The 20,346-nt window shown below is 47.3% G+C and overlaps 1 protein-coding gene across 1 annotated transcript; it reads left to right on the forward strand.

Moving 5' to 3' along the window:
* The first annotated feature begins 8,228 nt into the window (after positions 1–8,228).
* On the forward strand, positions 8,229–15,822 carry LOC122935540. Its single transcript, XM_044291310.1, has 2 exons — positions 8,229–8,665; positions 14,517–15,822. The coding sequence occupies exons 1-2, from the start codon at positions 8,229–8,231 to the stop codon at positions 15,820–15,822; spliced, it is 1,743 nt and encodes a 580-aa protein (XP_044147245.1).
* Positions 15,823–20,346: the final 4,524 nt, after the last annotated feature.

The following is a 20,346-nucleotide window of genomic DNA, read 5'->3' on the forward strand; positions in this document are numbered from 1 at the left end:
AAATATCTTGCCCAGCAACAACAGTACAGCGGTGGGTAACGAGAGATTTAGAGGGAATTAAATTTGAGGCCTAGTATTTAGGCGCTGGGTCACCGGTATGGATTTAGTGACAGAATTAGACTTGGAAATACACAGTAGCGGTGTGTGTGAAGTTATTCTGAATGACCCTATGTGCACCTTCAATATTATATACCCTTTTTGGGATAGATTTCAAATAGCTCTGATATAGCAGGAACCACTAAATTATGAAATTGCTAAATTGGGAATTGTACTTCAACCCAGAACAAAAAATGTGCTTTGACGGGCACTAAATAACTTTCCCAGCTACAACAGGACAACGGTAACGAGAGATTTAGAGGGATTTAAATTTGAGGCCTAGTATTTAGGCGCTGGGTGACAGGTATGGGTTTAGTGACAGAATTAGACTTGGAAATACACAGTAGCGGGTGTGTGTGAAGTTATTCTGAATGACCCTATGTGCACCTTCAATATTATATACCCTTTTAGGGATAGATTTCAAATAGCTCTGATATAGCAGAAACCACTAAATTATGAAATTGCTAAATTGGGAATTGTACTTCAACCCAGAACAAAAAATGTGCTTTGACGGACACTAAATATCTTGCCCAGCAACAACAGTACAGCGGTGGGTAACGAGAGATTTAGAGGGAATTAAATTTGAGGCCTAGTATTTAGGCGCTGGGTCACCGGTATGGATTTAGTGACAGAATTAGACTTGGAAATACACAGTAGCGGGTGTGTGTGAAGTTACTCTGAATGACCCTATGTGCACCTTCAATATTATATACCCTTTTTGGGATAGATTTCAAAGAGCTCTGATATAGCAGGAACCACTAAATTATGAAATTGCTAAATTGGGAATTGTATTTCAACCCAGAACAAGAAATGTGCTTGAACGGACACTAAATAACTCGCCCAGCTACAGCACTAGGGACAGATTTAGCTGGATATAAATTTGAGGCCTAGTATTTAGGCGCTGGGTGACCGGTATGGATTTAGTGACAGAATTAGACTGGGATATGGCCAAAAAATGAACAGACTATTGCTGGTTAAATGCACTTGGTGTGACAGCTTCACCCTGATGTAGGCTTTAGCCAAAAAACAACCACACCATTGAGGGTTAAATGCACTTGGTCGCAGCTTGTGCTGGCGCACCACAAGACACAAAATGGCCGCCGATCACCCCAGAAAAATGAGACTGACAAACGGTCTGTGCAGCCTAAAAACAGTGAGCAATTGAGGATCAGCAGCTCAATGATCCACAGCTGCAGATCGATCAGTTAATCAAGTCCTTTGGAGGAGTTAATCTGCCTAATCTCGCCCTACTGTCGCAGCCGCAACCTCTCCCTACGCTAATCAGAGCAGAGTGACGGGCGGCGCTATGTGACTCCAGCTTAAATAGAGGCTGGGTCACATGGTGCTCTGGCCAATCACAGCCATGCCAATAGTAGGCATGGCTGTGATGGCCTCTTGGGGCAAGTAGTATGACGCTTGTTGATTGGCTGCTTTGCAGCCTTTCAAAAAGCGCCAAGAAAGCGTCACAAAAGCGCGAAGAAAGCGACGAACACCGAACCCGAACCCGGACTTTTACGAAAATGTCCGGGTTCGGGTCCGTGTCACGGACACCCCAAAATTCGGTACGAACCCGAACTATACAGTTCGAGTTCGCTCATCCCTAATCCTAAGCTAAGAGTAGCAAACAGTGTCTAGACAAACAATCAGAAGGTGTCTGCACGACATTGGGCTACGAGCCAGACGTCCAGCTTCAGGTGCTCCAATGACCTCCGCCACCGCTCTTAAAAAGGCTGTCATGGTGCACAACAAGACAGCAATGGAGGCTAGAATAGAGGTCTGTTCACTTCAGTGATTAATCTGTCACGATCAGAGTGTGGGGGGGAAACTCCACACTGAAACTAGGGAAGAAACAGGTCACCTCCTAGACAACCCTAATCCGGGCCCTGACTACCTATCAATATGAATAGACCTTGAAGGTAGGAATATTCATAAGCAGGATACCTAGGCCCTGGAATAAGTATACGACTAGAGACAACCCATTCCTCCCCAGATGGATGAATGGAAGTCTCTGTCTCAGGCCCAGATACAACAACAGGGAATATAACAAACACAAACAAACGCGACACTTAGCTTCTGTAGAGATGGAAGAACAGGAACACCAGAGAGGATCTCACACCAGCTCAGCCAAACCCATATGAAGCTATCAACCGCATAGTCAGAAGGAAGGGGAGGGGGTGAGACTATAAAGGGTAGAAGTGATGACCACTGAACAACAGCTGAGAATAGGGAAGTGGTCATTAACCCTATCAACACTGAATCAAGATAAATCAAGAAGGCTGTTAGATTTCTCCACGCTCAGCCAATCTCCTTGATTTCCTGACATCAGTCACCTAAGGGACTGTGACATAATCCCACTTTTGCAATGGATGCAATTATAGCCAGAGATTGGTCTGGAGACCACGTGGGCAACCTCATGAAGGGGCCTTCACAAGGAAACGTCAAGCCGGTCCTACTCCCCTATGGTGTGGGTTGGCATAATATTACGATAGCCAGACCCCTCTAGCCTTCATTTCATGTACACTAACATCTCGTTGTTACGTGGATTTGGTTGTGGAACCAGTGGTACGCCCATTTTTCTAAAGTGTCCAAGGAGCCGTTTTTCAACATGACATGTTAGATGTTGTTTGTGCTCCTCTGAGCAGCCTGCATGGCCTAAACATGTTACCATGACCTGCAGCTTCTCTGGACTTATCTCCCATCATTCAAATTTGGGATGTCATTGTCAGCAATTAAGCAGTTTGCATTTATGATCTCCACCGCTCAGAGGACAATTGAGCCTTCAATACAAATTACACTAAGGGAAGATGTATCGGTGCACCTGGGCAAAGTGCCGGGACTCCGCTGAGACACCCTAAAGTCTTAGGTCACGAGGAGCCAGATAACGTCTACGTCATCCAAGTGTTAGCTATCTGAAGTTTGTGGCCTTTACAGCCTTTTGTCTTGTGATTGATAAATGACAATGCCCTATGACGCCGCATTTCAAATTACGTCAAAATGCAGGTAATTTTGTTTTATGGTTTATTTCGCAGGAAATAGTTTAATGGGTTTATTTGTCTAGTTGTGCCACTCACAATAGGGAAATTACTTCTTCCACAAAAGAAGCCTATTGTCATAAAGCTGAAAATAAACCCGCGGGTTATTACATATATCTATATGGGATTCAGCAGGAAGCTAATTTTATCTCCATTTTATTTTTGGAGCTCTGATAAATGATTGTGAATTACACTTGTCTGTTATGTGCTGCGTACACATGAATGCAGATAATGGAAGGTTTCTATGAAGCAGGGACTGAGGAGCGGAGTGGAGCATGAATCACTGCGATTTTCATCATGTCGGGTTTTGTCTCTGGCTTTTTCCCTATGTAGGTGTCTTTTCTATTCATTTTAAGCCTAGAAGAACCTACAGCATGAAGTCTGTTCTCAAGCCATTTCAGTAAATAACGCTATTTGTACGACCCCCTCATGAGCTTTTTGTTCTGGCTCTGGAGGAAACATCAGTGACAAGAATGACATTTGTGGAAAATGTGAAGGGTCGATGGTCAATTTATAGTGTTTGTAACACAATGTATTATTATACCATAGTGTGATAATATAAAATTTGTTGGAAATTGTAAGTTCTCCTTTAAAAAGTTAATTTACTAAAAAGTTCAGCCACTGTGTACATCTATGCACTCACTATTCTGCTGGTGCAGTCACTGTGTACATACATTACTATCCTGTACTGATCCTGAGTTACATCCTGTATTATACTCCAGAGCTGCACTCACTATTCTGCTGGTGCAGTCACTGTGTACATACATTACTATCCTGTACTGATCCTGAGTTACATCCTGTATTATACTCCAGAGCTGCACTCACTATTCTGCTGGTGCAGTCACTGTGTACATACATTACATTACTTATCCTGTACTGATCCTGAGTTACATCCTGTATTATACTCCAGAGCTGCACTCACTATTCTGCTGGTGCAGTCACTGTGTACATACATTACTATCCTGTACTGATCCTGAGTTACATCCTGTATTATACTCCAGAGCTGCACTCACTATTCTGCTGGTGCAGTCACTGTGTACATACATTACTTATCCTGTACTGATCCTGAGTTACATCCTGTATTATACTCCAGAGCTGCACTCACTATTCTGCTGGTGCAGTCACTGTGTACATACAATACTATCCTGTACTGATCCTGAGTTACATCCTGTATTATACTCCAGAGCTGCACTCACTATTCTGCTGGTGGAGTCACTGTGTACATACATTACTATCCTGTACTGATCCTGAGTTACATCCTGTATTATACTCCAGAGCTGCACTCACTATTCTGCTGGTGGAGTCACTGTGTACATACATTACTATCCTGTACTGATCCTGAGTTACATCCTGTATTATAATCCAGAGCTGCACTCACTATTCTGCTGGTGGAGTCACTGTGTACATACATTACATTACTTATCCTGTACTGATCCTGAGTTACATCCTGTATTATACTCCAGAGCTGCACTCACTATTCTGCTGGTGCAGTCACTGTGTACATACAATACTATCCTGTACTGATCCTGAGTTACATCCTGTATTATACTCCAGAGCTGCACTCACTATTCTGCTGGTGCAGTCACTGTGTACATACATTACTATCCTGTACTGATCCTGAGTTACATCCTGTATTATACTCCAGAGCTGCACTCACTATTCTGCTGGTGGAGTCACTGTGTACATACATTACTATCCTGTACTGATCCTGAGTTACATCCTGTATTATACTCCAGAGCTGCACTCACTATTCTGCTGGTGGAGTCACTGTGTACATACATCACATTACTTATCCTGTACTGATCCTGAGTTACATCCTGTATTATACTCCAGAGCTGCACTCACTATTCTGCTGGTGGAGTCACTGTGTACATACATTACTTATCCTGTACTGATCCTGAGTTACATCTTGTATTATACTACAGAGCTGCACTCACTATTCTGCTGGTGCAGTCACTGTGTACATACATTATATTACTTATCCTGAGTTAAATCCTGTATTATACCCCAGAGCTGCACTCACTATTCTGCTGGTGGAGTCACTGTGTACATACATTACATTACTGATCCTATACTGATCCTGATTTAGATCCTGTATTATACTCCAGAGCTGCACTCACTATTCTGCTGGTGGAGTCACTGTGTACATACATTACTTATCCTGTACTGATCCTGAGTTACATCCTGTATTATACTCCAGAGCTGCACTCACTATTCTGCTGGTGGAGTCACTGTGTACATATATTACATTATTGATCCTGTACTTATCCTGAGTTAAATCCTGTATTATACCCCAGAGCTGCACTCACTATTCTGCTGGTGGAGTCACTGTGTACATACATTACATTACTGATCCTATACTGATCCTGATTTAGATCCTGTATTATACTCCAGAGCTGCACTCACTATTCTGCTGGTGGAGTCACTGTGTACATACATTACTTATCCTGTACTGATCCTGAGTTACATCCTGTATTATACTCCAGAGCTGCACTCACTATTCTGCTGGTGGAGTCACTGTGTACATATATTACATTATTGATCCTGTACTTATCCTGAGTTAAATCCTGTATTATACTCCAGAGCTGCACTCACTATTCTGCTGGTGGAGTCACTGTGTATATATATTACATTACTGATCCTGTACTTATCCTGAGTTTTACATCAAGACACGGAGGCTCATATTGCTATCTCCTTCTTTACTTTCCACCAATAGCAGCAAAGAATAAATTTACATAATCATAACAATAAAGGCCCCTCCCCCTGATAGATCCTATAATAAGCAGTGTCCTCTTCATCAACTTCCTCTTTCTTTGCTGCTCCACCAAAAGATAAGTAACATCTATGCTTTGTCTATTGCTGTGATTGAGGGGTTAATCTCTGAGCTTTTGTGGCTTTTGTTGATTGGTTTTTTTTGTCTCCCCTGGCCCTTGTTTTTGTCATTGGGGCCTGTAGATTATTTCTGCTCCACTGAACCCCCGTTTTCTCCTGCTTTGGGGGGTCTTCCCCCCCTCCTTTTTATTCCCCTATTTTAGTACGCCCTGCGTTCGTGCCGGTTTTTCTCCCGGTTGCGGGTGACGTCCGGCGACTCGCCCTTGTCACTGGCCTGCTTGCTGCGGCCTGCTCCTGCGTCCGGTGGTGCTCCCTCTCCCTCTTACCTCTCTCCCTGCGTTCCACAGTATCGCGCCGCTCCGGCGCTGGTCTCTGCTTGTTTCCCGCGGCCGCGAGATCTCGGCGGCCATTTTGGGTTTCCTCCCGCGCATGTGCTCGCGGGATTTTCGGATCGACACCTACACCGGACAGCAGCGTCTCTCTCCCTGCGGCTCCTGGGGTGATTAACCCCTCTCTAGGTAGTTTTAGGTTCAGGGAAGCTCTCCTTTGCCCTTTATTAGGCTCCCTCTAGGCCCATAGGGTGCCCTAGCGTGATTTGTTTTATTTTCAAATTATGTCTTCTGACCGATCCCCATCCGGGCCTACCCCACCCCCATCTGGGGACCCCGGTAGGGCTGATGTGAACTTACAGGCCATAGAATTGCAGCGCTCTGTGTCTAGCGCAATCATTGAGGCCATGGGATCCATGTCATCCATGATATCCCAAACAATATCTCAGGCCTTATCTGCCCATGCTCCTGGCCCCTCTAGTCTGACGCCTGTAACTCATCCGCAGCCTGCCGCTGGTGATACTCCTTCTGTACAGGAGAAACGGACCGGTGTGATCTCAGCCACCATTGATAGCGCGCATAGATCGCGCAAAAGAGCCTTGCCGCGCCAGGCAGAAAGGGTGCGTACATGGAAATGTGCTAGAGCACAAAACAGTGATATAGAATCAGAGTTGGATTCTGAGGCGGAGGCTAACACGGAGGTGAGCGGCCGCTCTGAGGAGGAAATGGATTATGACATCCCTGGCACTGCTGACCCTGTGCCTTCCACCTCTGGGTCTGTGGGTCCTGCCACCACCGCCCCTAGTGCGGCGCCTTCCCTGGTGGATCCCTCTGGCAACCCCTTATTTGACCCTGATGCCCTTCACCACCCTAGGTCATCAGAATGGCTGCCAACGGCTCACGTGAGCACCTATCTGGAGCACTGGGTGCGCCGTCCTCTCAGTAAAGAGGCGCGCAGTAAGCTTAGGTCCGAATGTCCCAGACCGTTAGTGCCAAGCAAGGTCTGTGAGACGCCTTCGGTGGCTCCGAAGATGACCCAGTTCCTGGCCAAAACCGGCTGGAATCCCCGTAAGGGGTTAGATTCGGCGCTGAGGAGTTGCCAGGACAAGCTCCTAGACATCTTTGGTCCTCTGGCCAAAATTTTTGAGATGGCCGAATCGGCCAGAATTGACGGCTCTCCAATAGACCCGGAGGAGCTTTCTGGGTGGATACAGAGAGCCATCTGTATCGCGGGCAGCTCTAACTCATCCCTGGCCATTGAACGGCGTAAAGCCATACTTTTTAAGATCGACCCGAAACTGGCTAATCTGGCTCTTACCGAGGCAGGAAAGGACGCTAATGGTCTACTTTTTGGGGACTCCTTTATCAAGGACCTCGGTAGATATGTGGGGGCATTTACGGCGCTGGACAAGGCCCAATCCTCCATGCGTAGGGTGTTCCGGGGTCGGGTCTCCACCAGGGCCGGCAGTGGTAGGGGCCGTCTGTCCGGCCGTTCCGCATTCCAAGCCCGCAGTTCGGGCAGAGGCTCCTATTCGCAAGGACGACCTTTCCAGGAGCAGAGAAGTCCTCCTCCTCCATTTTTCCCGGCCAGAGGCGGCCAATGGCGATCAAGGTCGTTTCGAGGAAACCAGAACCCTCGCAAATCCTTTGGTAAGTCTATCCCCAGTGGGGACTTCTTTGGATCCTTGTGTCGGGGGCAGACTCCGTCATTATTCCCATGTTTGGTCCACGGTTACGTCAGACCCATGGGTGCTGACTACGGTGAGGGGGTTTCACATAGAGCTCACGGACTCCCCAGGGCTCATCCTTCCTCCCCCGCCACTGGGTCTGGCCCAACCACACGGAGAACTCGTAGACATCGAGCTCCGGTCCCTTTTCCAAAAGAGGGCAATAGAGAGGGCTCAGCAGCATTTTTCTAGTCCAGAAAAAGGGCGGCCAGATGCGTCCAGTGATAAATCTCCGCGCCCTGAACTCTGTGGTGCGATATCGCCATTTCAAAATGGAGGGGATCCACCTCCTGCGGGACTTATTAGTTCCAGGGGACTGGATGGTAAAATTGGACCTCAAGGATGCGTACCTGACGGTCCCGATTGCCGCGGCATCCAGAGATCTCCTGCGTTTCCGTTGGGGGGACGAAGTGTGGCGTTTCACGTGCCTCCCGTTTGGCCTGTCTTCAGCACCTTGGTGCTTTACCAAACTGTTGCGTCCGGTCATGGCCTGGCTGCGGTGTCGGGGTGTGCGTCTAATCGTCTATCTGGACGACATCCTCGTTATGCATCAATGTCAGTCGACGCTGCTGCAACACCTTCAGTGGACCTCACAACTCTTGACAGACCTGGGTTTCCTGCTGAACCCCGAGAAGTCGATCCTCACGCCATCTCGTGTCACGCCTGCAATTTTTCAACAGTGGATCTCAACTGCGGATTTATTAGGATCAATCAGATATGAATCTCAGGCGTCACTCACAACATCAACGGTGAGTTTGAGATTCTACCATCACGTGATCAGGAGAAATCAACTCTGGTCGGCACAGTACTATTGCTTCATAGACTGCGGGTAGGTGTTAGAATACTAGAATGCGGTAGCTGTCGCGGGGTTAACAGAGGCCACTCAGCAAGAGACCTACACAGTTATCTCGGCCTGTATATAAGTAAGGAGAGGTGCTCTCTCACAGAGAGGGTACTTGCGATTGGCAGCGGCTATGCGATGGTGGAGACTCCCATGGAGACTGTAGTTTCAGGGCAGAGCGGATCCGTCTTCCAGATGGTAGCGAGGAAATGAGAAGGGTCCGGTTACTAAGCGGATCCGTCTTCCGAATGGCAGCGGGGTAATTGGAGCGGGTCCGGTTGCGGTGCGGATCCGTCTCCCAGAAGACAGCGGGGTAGCTGGAGCGGGTCCGGTTGCGGTGCGGATCCGTCTCCCAGATGACAGTGAGGGAGACGTGCAAGGTTCGGTTTCTTGATGTCCCGTACACAGGTGGTGAGGCAGCAGGCGTACTGACTACAATCACAGCACGCCATGCCGCCTCACCAGCCCCTTTAAATAGAACCAGGAAGGGCAATAGGACCCTCTGATTGGTCCGGATGACTTCCGCGTTCCACCGTGGAACGCAGCCGCCGCGTCACAACCTGGAGCTCGCGCGTCTTCCGCGTTCCACAGTGGAACGCAAGGACCGCGGCAGATGAAGAAAAGGCCGTCGCGTCGGCGGCATTACAGTATCCCCCCCTCAAAGGAACGCCTCCGGAGTTCCCCCTGGGAGTAGGCCGCTCAGGATACCTACGATGGAACAAACGGGTCAATCTAGGAGCATGTACGTCCCGCGAGTCTTCCCAAGAATCATCCGCAGGAGTATAACCCTTCCATCGTATGAGATACTGTATAGATGATCACCTTTTACGGGAGTCGAGTATCTTGTCGACTTCATACTCAACCTCACCCTGGACCTGAATTGGGGGGCCAGGGGGGAAGGCTCTAAGGGGGAGTAGGTTAGGTTTGTACGGTTTAAGCAAGGAGACATGGAAGGAGGGATGGATTTTCCAGTCGGGAGGAAGAGTTAGGCGAACCGCATTTTGGTTCAGAACTTTCTCGATGGGAAATGGCCCGATGTACTTGCGACCGAGTTTCCTTGCGGGCACGTTAAGGCGGAGATTTCTCGTAGACAACCACACCATGTCTCCCACACAGTATGCGGGGGGATTAGAGTGTCGAGTGTCATAATATCTTTTTTGTCGATCCTTTGCGGTCTTTAGGTTACCTTGTATTGTAAGGGAAGTCTCTCTTAGACATTCGAGATAGTCCTGAACTGCAGGAACGTTCCCGGGTAAGTAATCAGGGGGCAGGTTGGTGGGGTGGAAACCGTAGTTTGCATAGAAAGGAGAGTATTGAGTGGAGGAGTTCATTGAATTGTTGTATGCAAACTCGGCCAGAGGCAGTAGATCGAACCAGTCATCTTGGAGATGGCTGCAATAGCATCGAATGTATTGTTCTAGACACTGGTTTACTCGCTCTGTTTGGCCGTTAGTTTGTGGGTGGTATGCGGTCGACATTCTGTGATCAATTTGGAGGGCTGTGCAAAGTGCTTTCCAAAATTTTGATACAAACTGACTGCCCCTGTCGGAAATAATCGCGGAGGGTAAACCGTGCAATCGAAGGACTTGGCTGAGGAAAGTTTGGGCGGTTTCTTTTGATGATGGTAATTTTTTAAGTGGGGAGAAGTGAGCCATTTTGGTTAGTAGGTCGACAGTAACCATGATGGTGTTGCAACCCTCTGAGCGAGGGAGGTCGACTATAAAATTGACAGAGACCATCTGCCAAGGTCTGGTGGGTGTTTCCAGTGACATCAGTAACCCATAGGGAGGCTTTCTGTCGGGTTTGGTAGAGGCACAGACATCACAGGTGGAGACATATTCGTGGATGGATTTGGTCATGTCTGGCCACCAGAATTTTCTGCGTACAAGCTCCAAGGTTTTGGTGATGCCTGGGTGGCCCGCTAGGTGTGTGTCATGCATGAGTCGAATGACAGAAGGTTGCATTCTAGGGGGGATGTAAAGTTTGTCGTTTTTGAAAAGGAATCCATCGGTTGTTGTCAACCCCGGAAGAGCAGGAGGATCCCCTTCAGAGGGAGTATGTTTTAAGAGCTCCTTGAATCCCGTGGCGAGTCCCACGAACCGGTTTGCCGGAAGTAGTAAGGCAGGAGGTTCCGCGTCAGTACACTCCTCGTATAACCTGGAGAGGGAGTCAGCCTTTGTGTTTTTGGAACCTGGTCTGTAAGATATATGGAAGTCAAAACGATCAAAAAAAAGGCTCCACCGTACTTGCCTTGCCGACATGGTTTTACAAGTTTTGAGGAACTGTAAATTGCGGTGGTCAGTGTAGATCATGATAGGATGTTTGGCTCCTTCCAAAAGATGTCTCCAGTTGCCCAGAGCATCCTTAATAGCTAACAGCTCTTTTTCCCCAATGGGGTAATTCTTTTCAGCAGTATTAAGAGTTCGGGAGTAGTATGCAACTGGGTGCAAGGGTTCAGAAAGGGATGGTTGTTGCGATAGAACTGCTCCGATGGCGAGGTGGGAAGCATCAACCTCTAGAACAAAATGGAAATCGGGGTTGGGCAATTGGAGTATGGGAGCTGAGGTATACCTCTGTTTGAGTATTTCGAATGCCTTTTGGGCGTCGGAGGACCATGTATAGGGTATTGTAGTACTGGTTAGTCTTGTCAAGGGTTTTACTATCTCTGAGAAATTTTTTATGAATTTCCGGTAATAGTTGGAAAAGCCTAGAAATCGTTGGAGTGCTTTGCGTGTGTGGGGCACAGGCCAGGCCTGGATGCATTCCACTTTGGACTGATCCATTTGAATCCCCTGGGGGGAGATGTGATATCCCAGGAAGGAAATGGAAGGCTGTTCGAAGATACATTTCTCTAATTTAGCGAAAAGGGAGTGGACCCGAAGACGGGACAGCACCCATCTTAGGTGCCTCCTGTGATCGGTAGGACTGTCCGAGTACACCAGAATGTCATCCAAATAGATTACTACGCAGACGTCCAGCAGATCTCGAAAAATATCGTTAACGAAATGCTGGAACGTTGCCGGGGCATTGCACAACCCGAAAGGCATTACCATGTACTCGAACAGTCCGTATCTGGTTCTGAAGGCCATCTTCCACTCATCTCCTTCCCGGATCCTGATCAAGTTATATGCGCTTCTGAGGTCGAGTTTGGTGAAAATACGGGATGATTGTAACCTCTCGATCAGTTCGGGGATGAGTGGAAGAGGGTAGCGTTTTTTTATGGTAATTTTGTTGAGACCTCTGTAGTCAATTATTGGCCTTAATCCGCCATCTTTGTTTTTCACAAAGAACATCCCTGCGCTAGCAGGTGAGGTTGAGGGCCTTATGAAACCCTTTTTTAAGTTCTCTTCTAAGTAGGCCTTCAGGTGGACTAATTCTGGTTGGGAAAGCGGATAAATGCGGCCCGTAGGAAGAGGACTACCTGGAATGAGGTCAATAGGGCAGTCATAGGGTCTATGTGGGGGAAGTGTGGCTGCACCAGATTGGCTGAAAACGTCTTCAAATTCAGCGAGATGGGGAGGTAGCCCCGTAGGAGCGACCTGCATGAGTGCAGTGTTTGGATAACAAGTGGAGGTACAGTAGTGGGAATCCAACCGTACCTCCCCTGTAGGCCAGAGGAGAGAAGGTTGGTGAAGTCTGATCCCGGGAAGTCCCAATACTACAGGGAACATGGGAGAGGAAATGACATCAAACATAAGGTGTTCGATGTGACCCTCTCCGCAGGCCACGAGTAGTGGTTGGGTGTGGTGAGAGATTGGTCCTGAAGGGGATGTGGACCCATCTAAAAAAGTAATTGAGACCGGTTTCTGCTTCAAGGTGTGGGGTATTTTATTGGACTTAACCAGATGTGAATCTATAAAGTTGCCACAGGCTCCGGTGTCTATCATGGCCTTGACGATAATCCTCTCGGTATCCCACTGTAAGCTGAGAGAAATGTATATGTAAGAATTACGGTGGCAGAGACTATGTGTCAATTTGCAGATATGTATCTCCCTACCTTCTGTCTTCTTTTTAACCGCCGGGCAGTCGTCTACTACGTGGTCAGGGGAGGCACAGTAGAGACATAGGTTCAGCGTGCGTCTCCTGGCCTTTTCAGCCGGCGTGAGGGGTCCTCGCAAGGTTCCTAGTTCCATTGGCTCCTCTTTAGGGGTAGATGTGGCTCCTCTTACAGCTGGTGTGGGGGTAAAGACTCTCTCTGCTCTCCGTTCACGGAGGCGGCGGTCAATTGTAACAGAGCGTTGGATTAGGTCGTCTAAGGTGGGAGGTAACTCATCACGGGCAATCTCATCTTTCAAGGCCTCCGAAAGGCCGAGGCGGAATTGGTTACGAAGACTGAGATTATTCCACTCCGTCTCCCTGGCCCACCGTTTAAACTCGGCTATATAATCTTCGACTGGTCGGCGGCCTTGTTTAAGTGCTCTGATGGCAGTCTCTGCGGTCAATTGTTTACTGGAGTCATCATAGAGGAGCGCCATGGCCTCCATGAATCTGGGGAAGGAATCTAGGACCTCATCCTCTTCATCAAAGTAGGTCTCGGCCCAGGCTCGGGGTTCCCCTTTAAGGTAGGAAATGAGTGTGAGAACCTTTATGCGGTCATTGTAATAAGTGCGTGGCCGTAGATCAAACATGAGTCTACACGAACTTATGAACTGACGGAATAGTTTCCTATCCCCGGAGAAGGGTTCGGGGGCACAGACCTTGGGTTCAGGTCCCTCTCTGGGAGGTGCAGCACCTGTGTTTTGGTTAACCAATGTACGCAATCTTTGGTTCTCCAGCTGAAGGTCCTGCACAGAGGCAGACAGGGTCTCGACTCTCTGGGACAAAGAAACCATATGTCTAGCGAGTTCCGCTGGATCCATCTTTATACGGGTGCTGTGATACTGTCACGCCTGCAATTTTTCAACAGTGGATCTCAACTGCGGATTTATTAGGATCAATCAGATATGAATCTCAGGCGTCACTCACAACATCAACGGTGAGTTTGAGATTCTACCATCACGTGATCAGGAGAAATCAACTCTGGTCGGCACAGTACTATTGCTTCATAGACTGCGGGTAGGTGTTAGAATACTAGAATGCGGTAGCTGTCGCGGGGTTAACAGAGGCCACTCAGCAAGAGACCTACACAGTTATCTCAGCCTGTATATAAGTAAGGAGAGGTGCTCTCTCACAGAGAGGGTACTTGCGATTGGCAGCGGCTATGCGATGGTGGAGACTCCCATGGAGACTGTAGTTTCAGGGCAGAGCGGATCCGTCTTCCAGATGGTAGCGAGGAAATGAGAAGGGTCCGGTTACTAAGCGGATCCGTCTTCCGAATGGCAGCGGGGTAATTGGAGCGGGTCCGGTTGCGGTGCGGATCCGTCTCCCAGATGACAGTGAGGGAGACGTGCAAGGTTCGGTTTCTTGATGTCCCGTACACAGGTGGTGAGGCAGCAGGCGTACTGACTACAATCACAGCACGCCATGCCGCCTCACCAGCCCCTTTAAATAGAACCAGGAAGGGCAATAGGACCCTCTGATTGGTCCGGATGACTTCCGCGTTCCACCGTGGAACGCAGCCGCCGCGTCACAACCTGGAGCTCGCGCGTCTTCCGCGTTCCACAGTGGAACGCAAGGACCGCGGCAGATGAAGAAAAGGCCGTCGCGTCGGCGGCATTACATCTCGTCAGATGGAGTTCCTGGGCTTTACAGTGGACTCGGTTTCGGAGTCCCTCAGCCTCCCGATGGCGAAATTGCGGGCGATCCGCAAGGAGTTGAGACACGCTCTCGCGGCTACCTCCCTGTCGCTGCGCCATCTGGCCCGCATCATTGGCCTGTTGGCGTCTTCGATCCAAGCGGTATTCCCGGCGCCTCTCTACTATCGGGCTCTACAACGACTGAAGATCGCCCATCTTCGAGCCGGTGCCACCTTTGCGGATCTGGTGGTCATGGATCAGGAGGCTCGGGAGGAGCTCCGTTGGTGGATAGACAACTTGGAGGCGTGGAACGGCAGAGCGATCTTCGGTTTCCAACCGGATTTCGTGGTGGAATCGGACGCGAGTCTCAAGGGCTGGGGTGCCCACTGCCAAGGCATTTCCACGGGTGGTCGATGGTCAGAGGAAGAGAGCCGTCTTCACATCAACGCGTTGGAACTTCTGGCGGGTTCGTTCGCAATCCGGAGTTTCTCCAATGGCATGGCCCATGCGTGTATCCGTTTGCGCATGGACAATGTGTCGGCGGTCCGCTATGTCAATCACCTGGGCGGCACTCAGTCGGCTACTTTGGCTCGCCTCGCAAAGGAATTCTGGTCCTACTGTCTTTCCAGGGACCTCATGGTGCAGGCGGAATATCTCCCGGGTCTTCACAACTACAGAGCGGATTGGAGCTCCCGGTACTTCACGGACGGCAGCGACTGGAGGCTTGCTCCAGAGACGTTCTGCTCGATTTCGGCCATCTGGGGCCCTTGCACCATAGACCTTTTTGCGTCGCGGCTCAATACCCACCTTCCCAGGTTCTTCAGCTGGCGCCCGGATCCGGAAGCGGAGGCGGTGGATGCGTTTCTCCAGAACTGGGCTTCGGCTCTACACTATGCGTTTCCGCCCTTTGCCATGATCCCGAGGATGCTGCTTCAGACTCGTCGTCAGATGGCGGAGTTGGTAGTGGTGGTCCCCTTCTGGGGGACTCAGGCCTGGTACCCGATGCTCCTGGAACTCCTGGTGGATGTACCTCTCCTCCTCCCGGTTCGGACGGATCTCCTCCTGGGCCCTCTGGGCGTGCCCCACCCCCTACTGGTCGACGGATCCCTTCAGCTTCTGGCGTGCCGGATCTCGGGACTCCCGGAGAGGTCGAGGGAGTTTCGGAGGCGACTAGACGCCTCCTGGATAACGCTTGGGCTCCCGGCACCCGAAAATCTTACCGGGCGGCTTGGCGATCTTGGGTTAACTGGTGCGTGGAACAGAACCTTGATCCCGTTTCGGCGCCTGTGACCCATTTATTGCAGTTCCTTACGTCTCTTTTTGAGGCGGGAAAGGCGTATCGGACCATTAATCTGTTCCGTTCGGCGATTTCTTCGACCCACCTGGGTTTTGATGGTGTTCCGGCGGGTCAGCACCCTTTGGTGTCGCGCTTGCTGCGTGGGTCTCGTTTGGCTCGGCCTCCTCGGCCGCGCTTCACTACCACTTGGGACGTTTCGCTAGTCCTCTCTTTCCTCACTGCGTGGCCTGAGAACGCGTCTCTTTCCCTCCGTCAGCTTTCGGCCAAGTTGTTGACCCTCTTTTGCCTTATTTCCTGTAAGCGGGTTTCTGACGTCAGGGCTCTGGACCATGATGCTCGGTCCTTTTCTCCTGAGGGCGTCACCTTTAACATTACGCGGCGCACCAAGACCAATATTCGGTCTGTCTCTTTTCCCTGTTTCCCGTCTTCCCCGGTGCTATACCCTGTGGCTTGCTTGCGTGAATATGAGTTGCGCACTCGAGCTCACCGCTCTGTGGCCGTTCCACAGTTGTTCCTCTCTATTCGCCATCCTTTTGGCCCTGTGTCTAGCCCCACTTTGGCGCGCTGGATGAAGTGGGTCATGTCCCTTGCTGGGATTGATACAACGGTCTTTACCGCTCATTCGGCCAGGGGCGCGGCTGCCACCGCCCTGGCGGTTTCGGGGGCTCGTTTGGAGGACATTTTGTGTTTGGCGGATTTGTCTAGGGCCTCCACATTTCGGGACTTTTATTTCCGACCGCCTCCTCATGTGTTCTCCTCCATTATTGGTCAACTTTGAACTTGCAATATGAGCCTCCGTGTCTTGATGTAAAACTAAATGATTTTCCTATTTCATGACGTAAAGTCATAGTTTTATTAAAGACACGGAGGCGAGTATTGCCCGCCCTGGATATTTCTTCTGCCCGCCCTTTTTTGTGGGGTGTTATTGTTGGACTGTTTACATTGTCTTTAGTTGATATTTATATATGTTTGATGTATATCATGTATTATTTATTGTCCTATGTTTTTCACCGACCTGGCTGAGTGCTTCTGTTTCCAGGGTCGTTTTTCGTTCATTACCTGACCCGTTTCTTACACTGGCTATATTGTTTGCTCTGTTTCAGGCTGAATTCTCCATGGTGTGTGGTCTGTTCCATGGTTCCAGGTTTCCTGAGGTGTTAGCCCGGTTGGCTTGATTCTGCTGTTCGTGGATCCCGTTGGTTGCAGTTCTCGGGTCCAGTTCCAGTTCCGGTTCCAGTTCCGGTTCATGTTACAGTTGCAGTTGGTGTCGCGGTTGTCAAGAAAGAGGAAGTTGATGAAGAGGACACTGCTTATTATAGGATCTATCAGGGGGAGGGTCCTTTATTGTTATGATTATGTAAATTTCTTCTTTGCTGCTATTGGTGGAAAGTAAAGAAGGAGATAGCAATACTCGCCTCCGTGTCTTTAATAAAACTATGACTTTACGTCATGAAATAGGAAAATCATTTAGTTAAATCCTGTATTATACTACAGAGCTGCACTCACTATTCTGCTGGTGGAGTCACTGTGTACATATATTACATTACTGATCCTGTACTGTTCCTGATTTACATCCTGTATTATACTCCATAGCTGCACTCACTATTTTGCTGGTGCAGTCACTGTGTACATATATTACATTACTTATTCTGTACTGATCCTGAGTTACATCCTGTATTATACTCCAGAGCTGTACTCACTATTCTGCTGGCGGAGTCACTGTGTACATACATTACATTACTGATCCTATACTGATCCTGATTTAGATCCTGTATTATACTCCAGAGCTGCACTCACTATTCTGCTGGTGGAGTCACTGTGTACATTCATTGCATTACTTATCCTGAGTTAAATCCTGTATTATACTCCAGAGCTGCACTCACTATTCTGCTGGTGGAGTCACTGTGTACATACATTACTTATTCTGTACTTATCCTGAGTTAAATCCTGTATTATACTCCAGAGCTGCACTCACTATTCTGCTGGTGGAGTCACTGTTTACATATATTACATTACTGATCCTGTACTGATCCTGATTTACATACTGTATTATACTCCAGAGCTGCACTCACTATTCTGCTGGTGCAGTCACACAAGGCTGTAGAGCGGCACCTACGGGCCTCAGCGACCAAACCAGCCAAACCGCGACCGCAGATCCTCAGCAGTTCACAGAACAGCCAACAAAAAGAAGGTTACGGCAGCATCTCCAGTTGTTCCTTTATTTCGTATTGCTACTAGTGTGTACACAAAAAGCCAAATAGCAACGTTTCGGCTACATGGTAGCCTTTATCAAGCATATAGACAAGTGATATTCTCAACAATAAATAGTGAAACCTAATTGTAGAATACACCAATCCAAGGTGAACCTTAATTAGGTGCTACATTAATAACATAGGTGCATGATTAACCCCTTCAAGACCCTGCCATTTTTCACCTTAAGGACCAGGCCATTTTTTGCATATCTGACATGTGTCACTTTATGTGGTGATAACTTTAAAACGCTCTTACTTATCCAGGCCATTCTGAGATAGTTTTCTCATCACATATTGTACTTCATGACAGTGTTAAATTTAAGTCAAATTTTTTTTTTTTTTATTAATTTTAATTTCTCTACTTTTATAAGAGATAGTAGTAATACCTCCAAAAATAGTTACTACTTTACATTCCTCATATGTTTAACTTTATGTTTGGATCATTTTGGGAATGCCATTGAATTTTTTAGGGACGTTAGAAGACTTAGAAGTTTAGAAGCAAATCTTGAAATTTTTCTGAAAATTTCTAAAACCCACTTTTTCAGGACCAGTTCAGGTCTGAAGTCACTTTGTGAGGCTTACATAATGGAAACCACCCAAAAATGACCCCATTTTACAAACTACACCCCTCAAGGTATTCAAAACTGATTTTGCAAACTTTGTTAACCCTTTAGGTGTTCCACAAGAATTAATGGAAAATAAACATAAAATTTCACTTTTTTGGCAGATTTTCCATTTGAATCAATTTTTTCCAGTTACAAAGCAAAGGTTAACAGCCCAAAAAAATCTATATTTATGGCCCTGATTCTGTAGTTTACAGAAACACCCCATATGTGGTCGTAAACTGCTGTACAGGCACACGGCAGGGCGCAGAAGGAAAGGAATGCCATATTGTTTTTGGAAAGCAGATTTTACTGGGATAATTTTAAGCTGCCATATCACATTTGAAGACCCCCTGATGCACCCCTAGAGTAGAAACTCCCAAAAAGTGGCCCAATTTTAGAAACTACACCCCTTAAGGTATTCAAAACTGATTTTACTAACTTTGTTAACCCTTTAGGTATTGCACAAGAGTTATTGGCAAATGGAGATTAAATTAATTTTTTTTTATTTTTTGGCAGATTTTCCATTTTTATCTATTTTTTCCAGTTACAAAGTAAGGGTTACCAGCCGAATTAAACTTAATATTTATGGCCCTGATTCTGTAGTTTACAGAAACACCCCATATATGGTTGTAAACTGCTGTACGGGCACACAGCATTGCACAGAAGAAAAGGAACGCCATATGGTTTTTGGAAAGCAGATTTCATTGAGATCATTTTAAGCTGCCATGTCACATTTGAAGACCCCCTGATGCACCCCTAGAGTAGAAACTCCAAATAAGTGACCCCATTTTTGAAACTACGGGATAAGGTGGCAGTTTTGTTGGTACTATTTTAGGATTTTTGGTTGCTCTATATTACACTTTTTGTGAGGCAAGGTAACAAGAAATAGCTGTTTTGGCCCCTTTTTTATTTTTGGTTATTTACAACATTCCTCTGACAGGTTAGATCATGTGGTAATTCTATAGAGCAGGTTGTTACGGACGCGACAATACCAAATATGACTTTTTTTGGTTGTTTGTTTCAGTTTTACATAACAAAGCATTAAAAAAATATATATGATTTTTTAGTGTCTCCACATTCTGAAAGCCATAGTTTTATTTATTTTTTGGGCGACTGTCTTGTGTAGGGGCTCATTTTTTTCGGGATGAGATGACTGTTTAATTGGTACTATTATAGGGTGCATATGACTTTTTGATCGCTTGCTAATACATTTTTTGTGATATAAGGTGACAAAAAATGGCTTTTTTTACACCGTTTTATTTTTTTACGGTATTCACCTGAGGGGTTAGTTCATGTGATATTTTTATAGAGCAGGTTATTCTGGACGCGGCGATACTTAATATGTCAACTTTTTTTTTTATGTACGTTTTACACAATGATTTCATTTTTGATGTTTTAGTGTCTCCATAGTCTGAGAGCCATAGTTTTTTCATTTATAGGGCAATTATCTTAGGTAGGGTATGATTTTTGAGCGATGAGATGACGGTTTGATTGGCACTATTTTGGGGTGCATATGACTTTTTGATCGCTTGCTATTACACTTTTTGTGATGTAAGTTGACAAAAAATTCCTTTTTTTATACAGTTTTTATTTTAAAAAAATTACGGTGTTCACCTGAGGGATTAGGTCATGTGATATTTCCATAAAGCAGGTTCTTACG

This window comes from Bufo gargarizans, chromosome 4, assembly GCF_014858855.1.
Source record: "Bufo gargarizans isolate SCDJY-AF-19 chromosome 4, ASM1485885v1, whole genome shotgun sequence".
Taxonomy (NCBI): domain Eukaryota; kingdom Metazoa; phylum Chordata; class Amphibia; order Anura; family Bufonidae; genus Bufo; species Bufo gargarizans.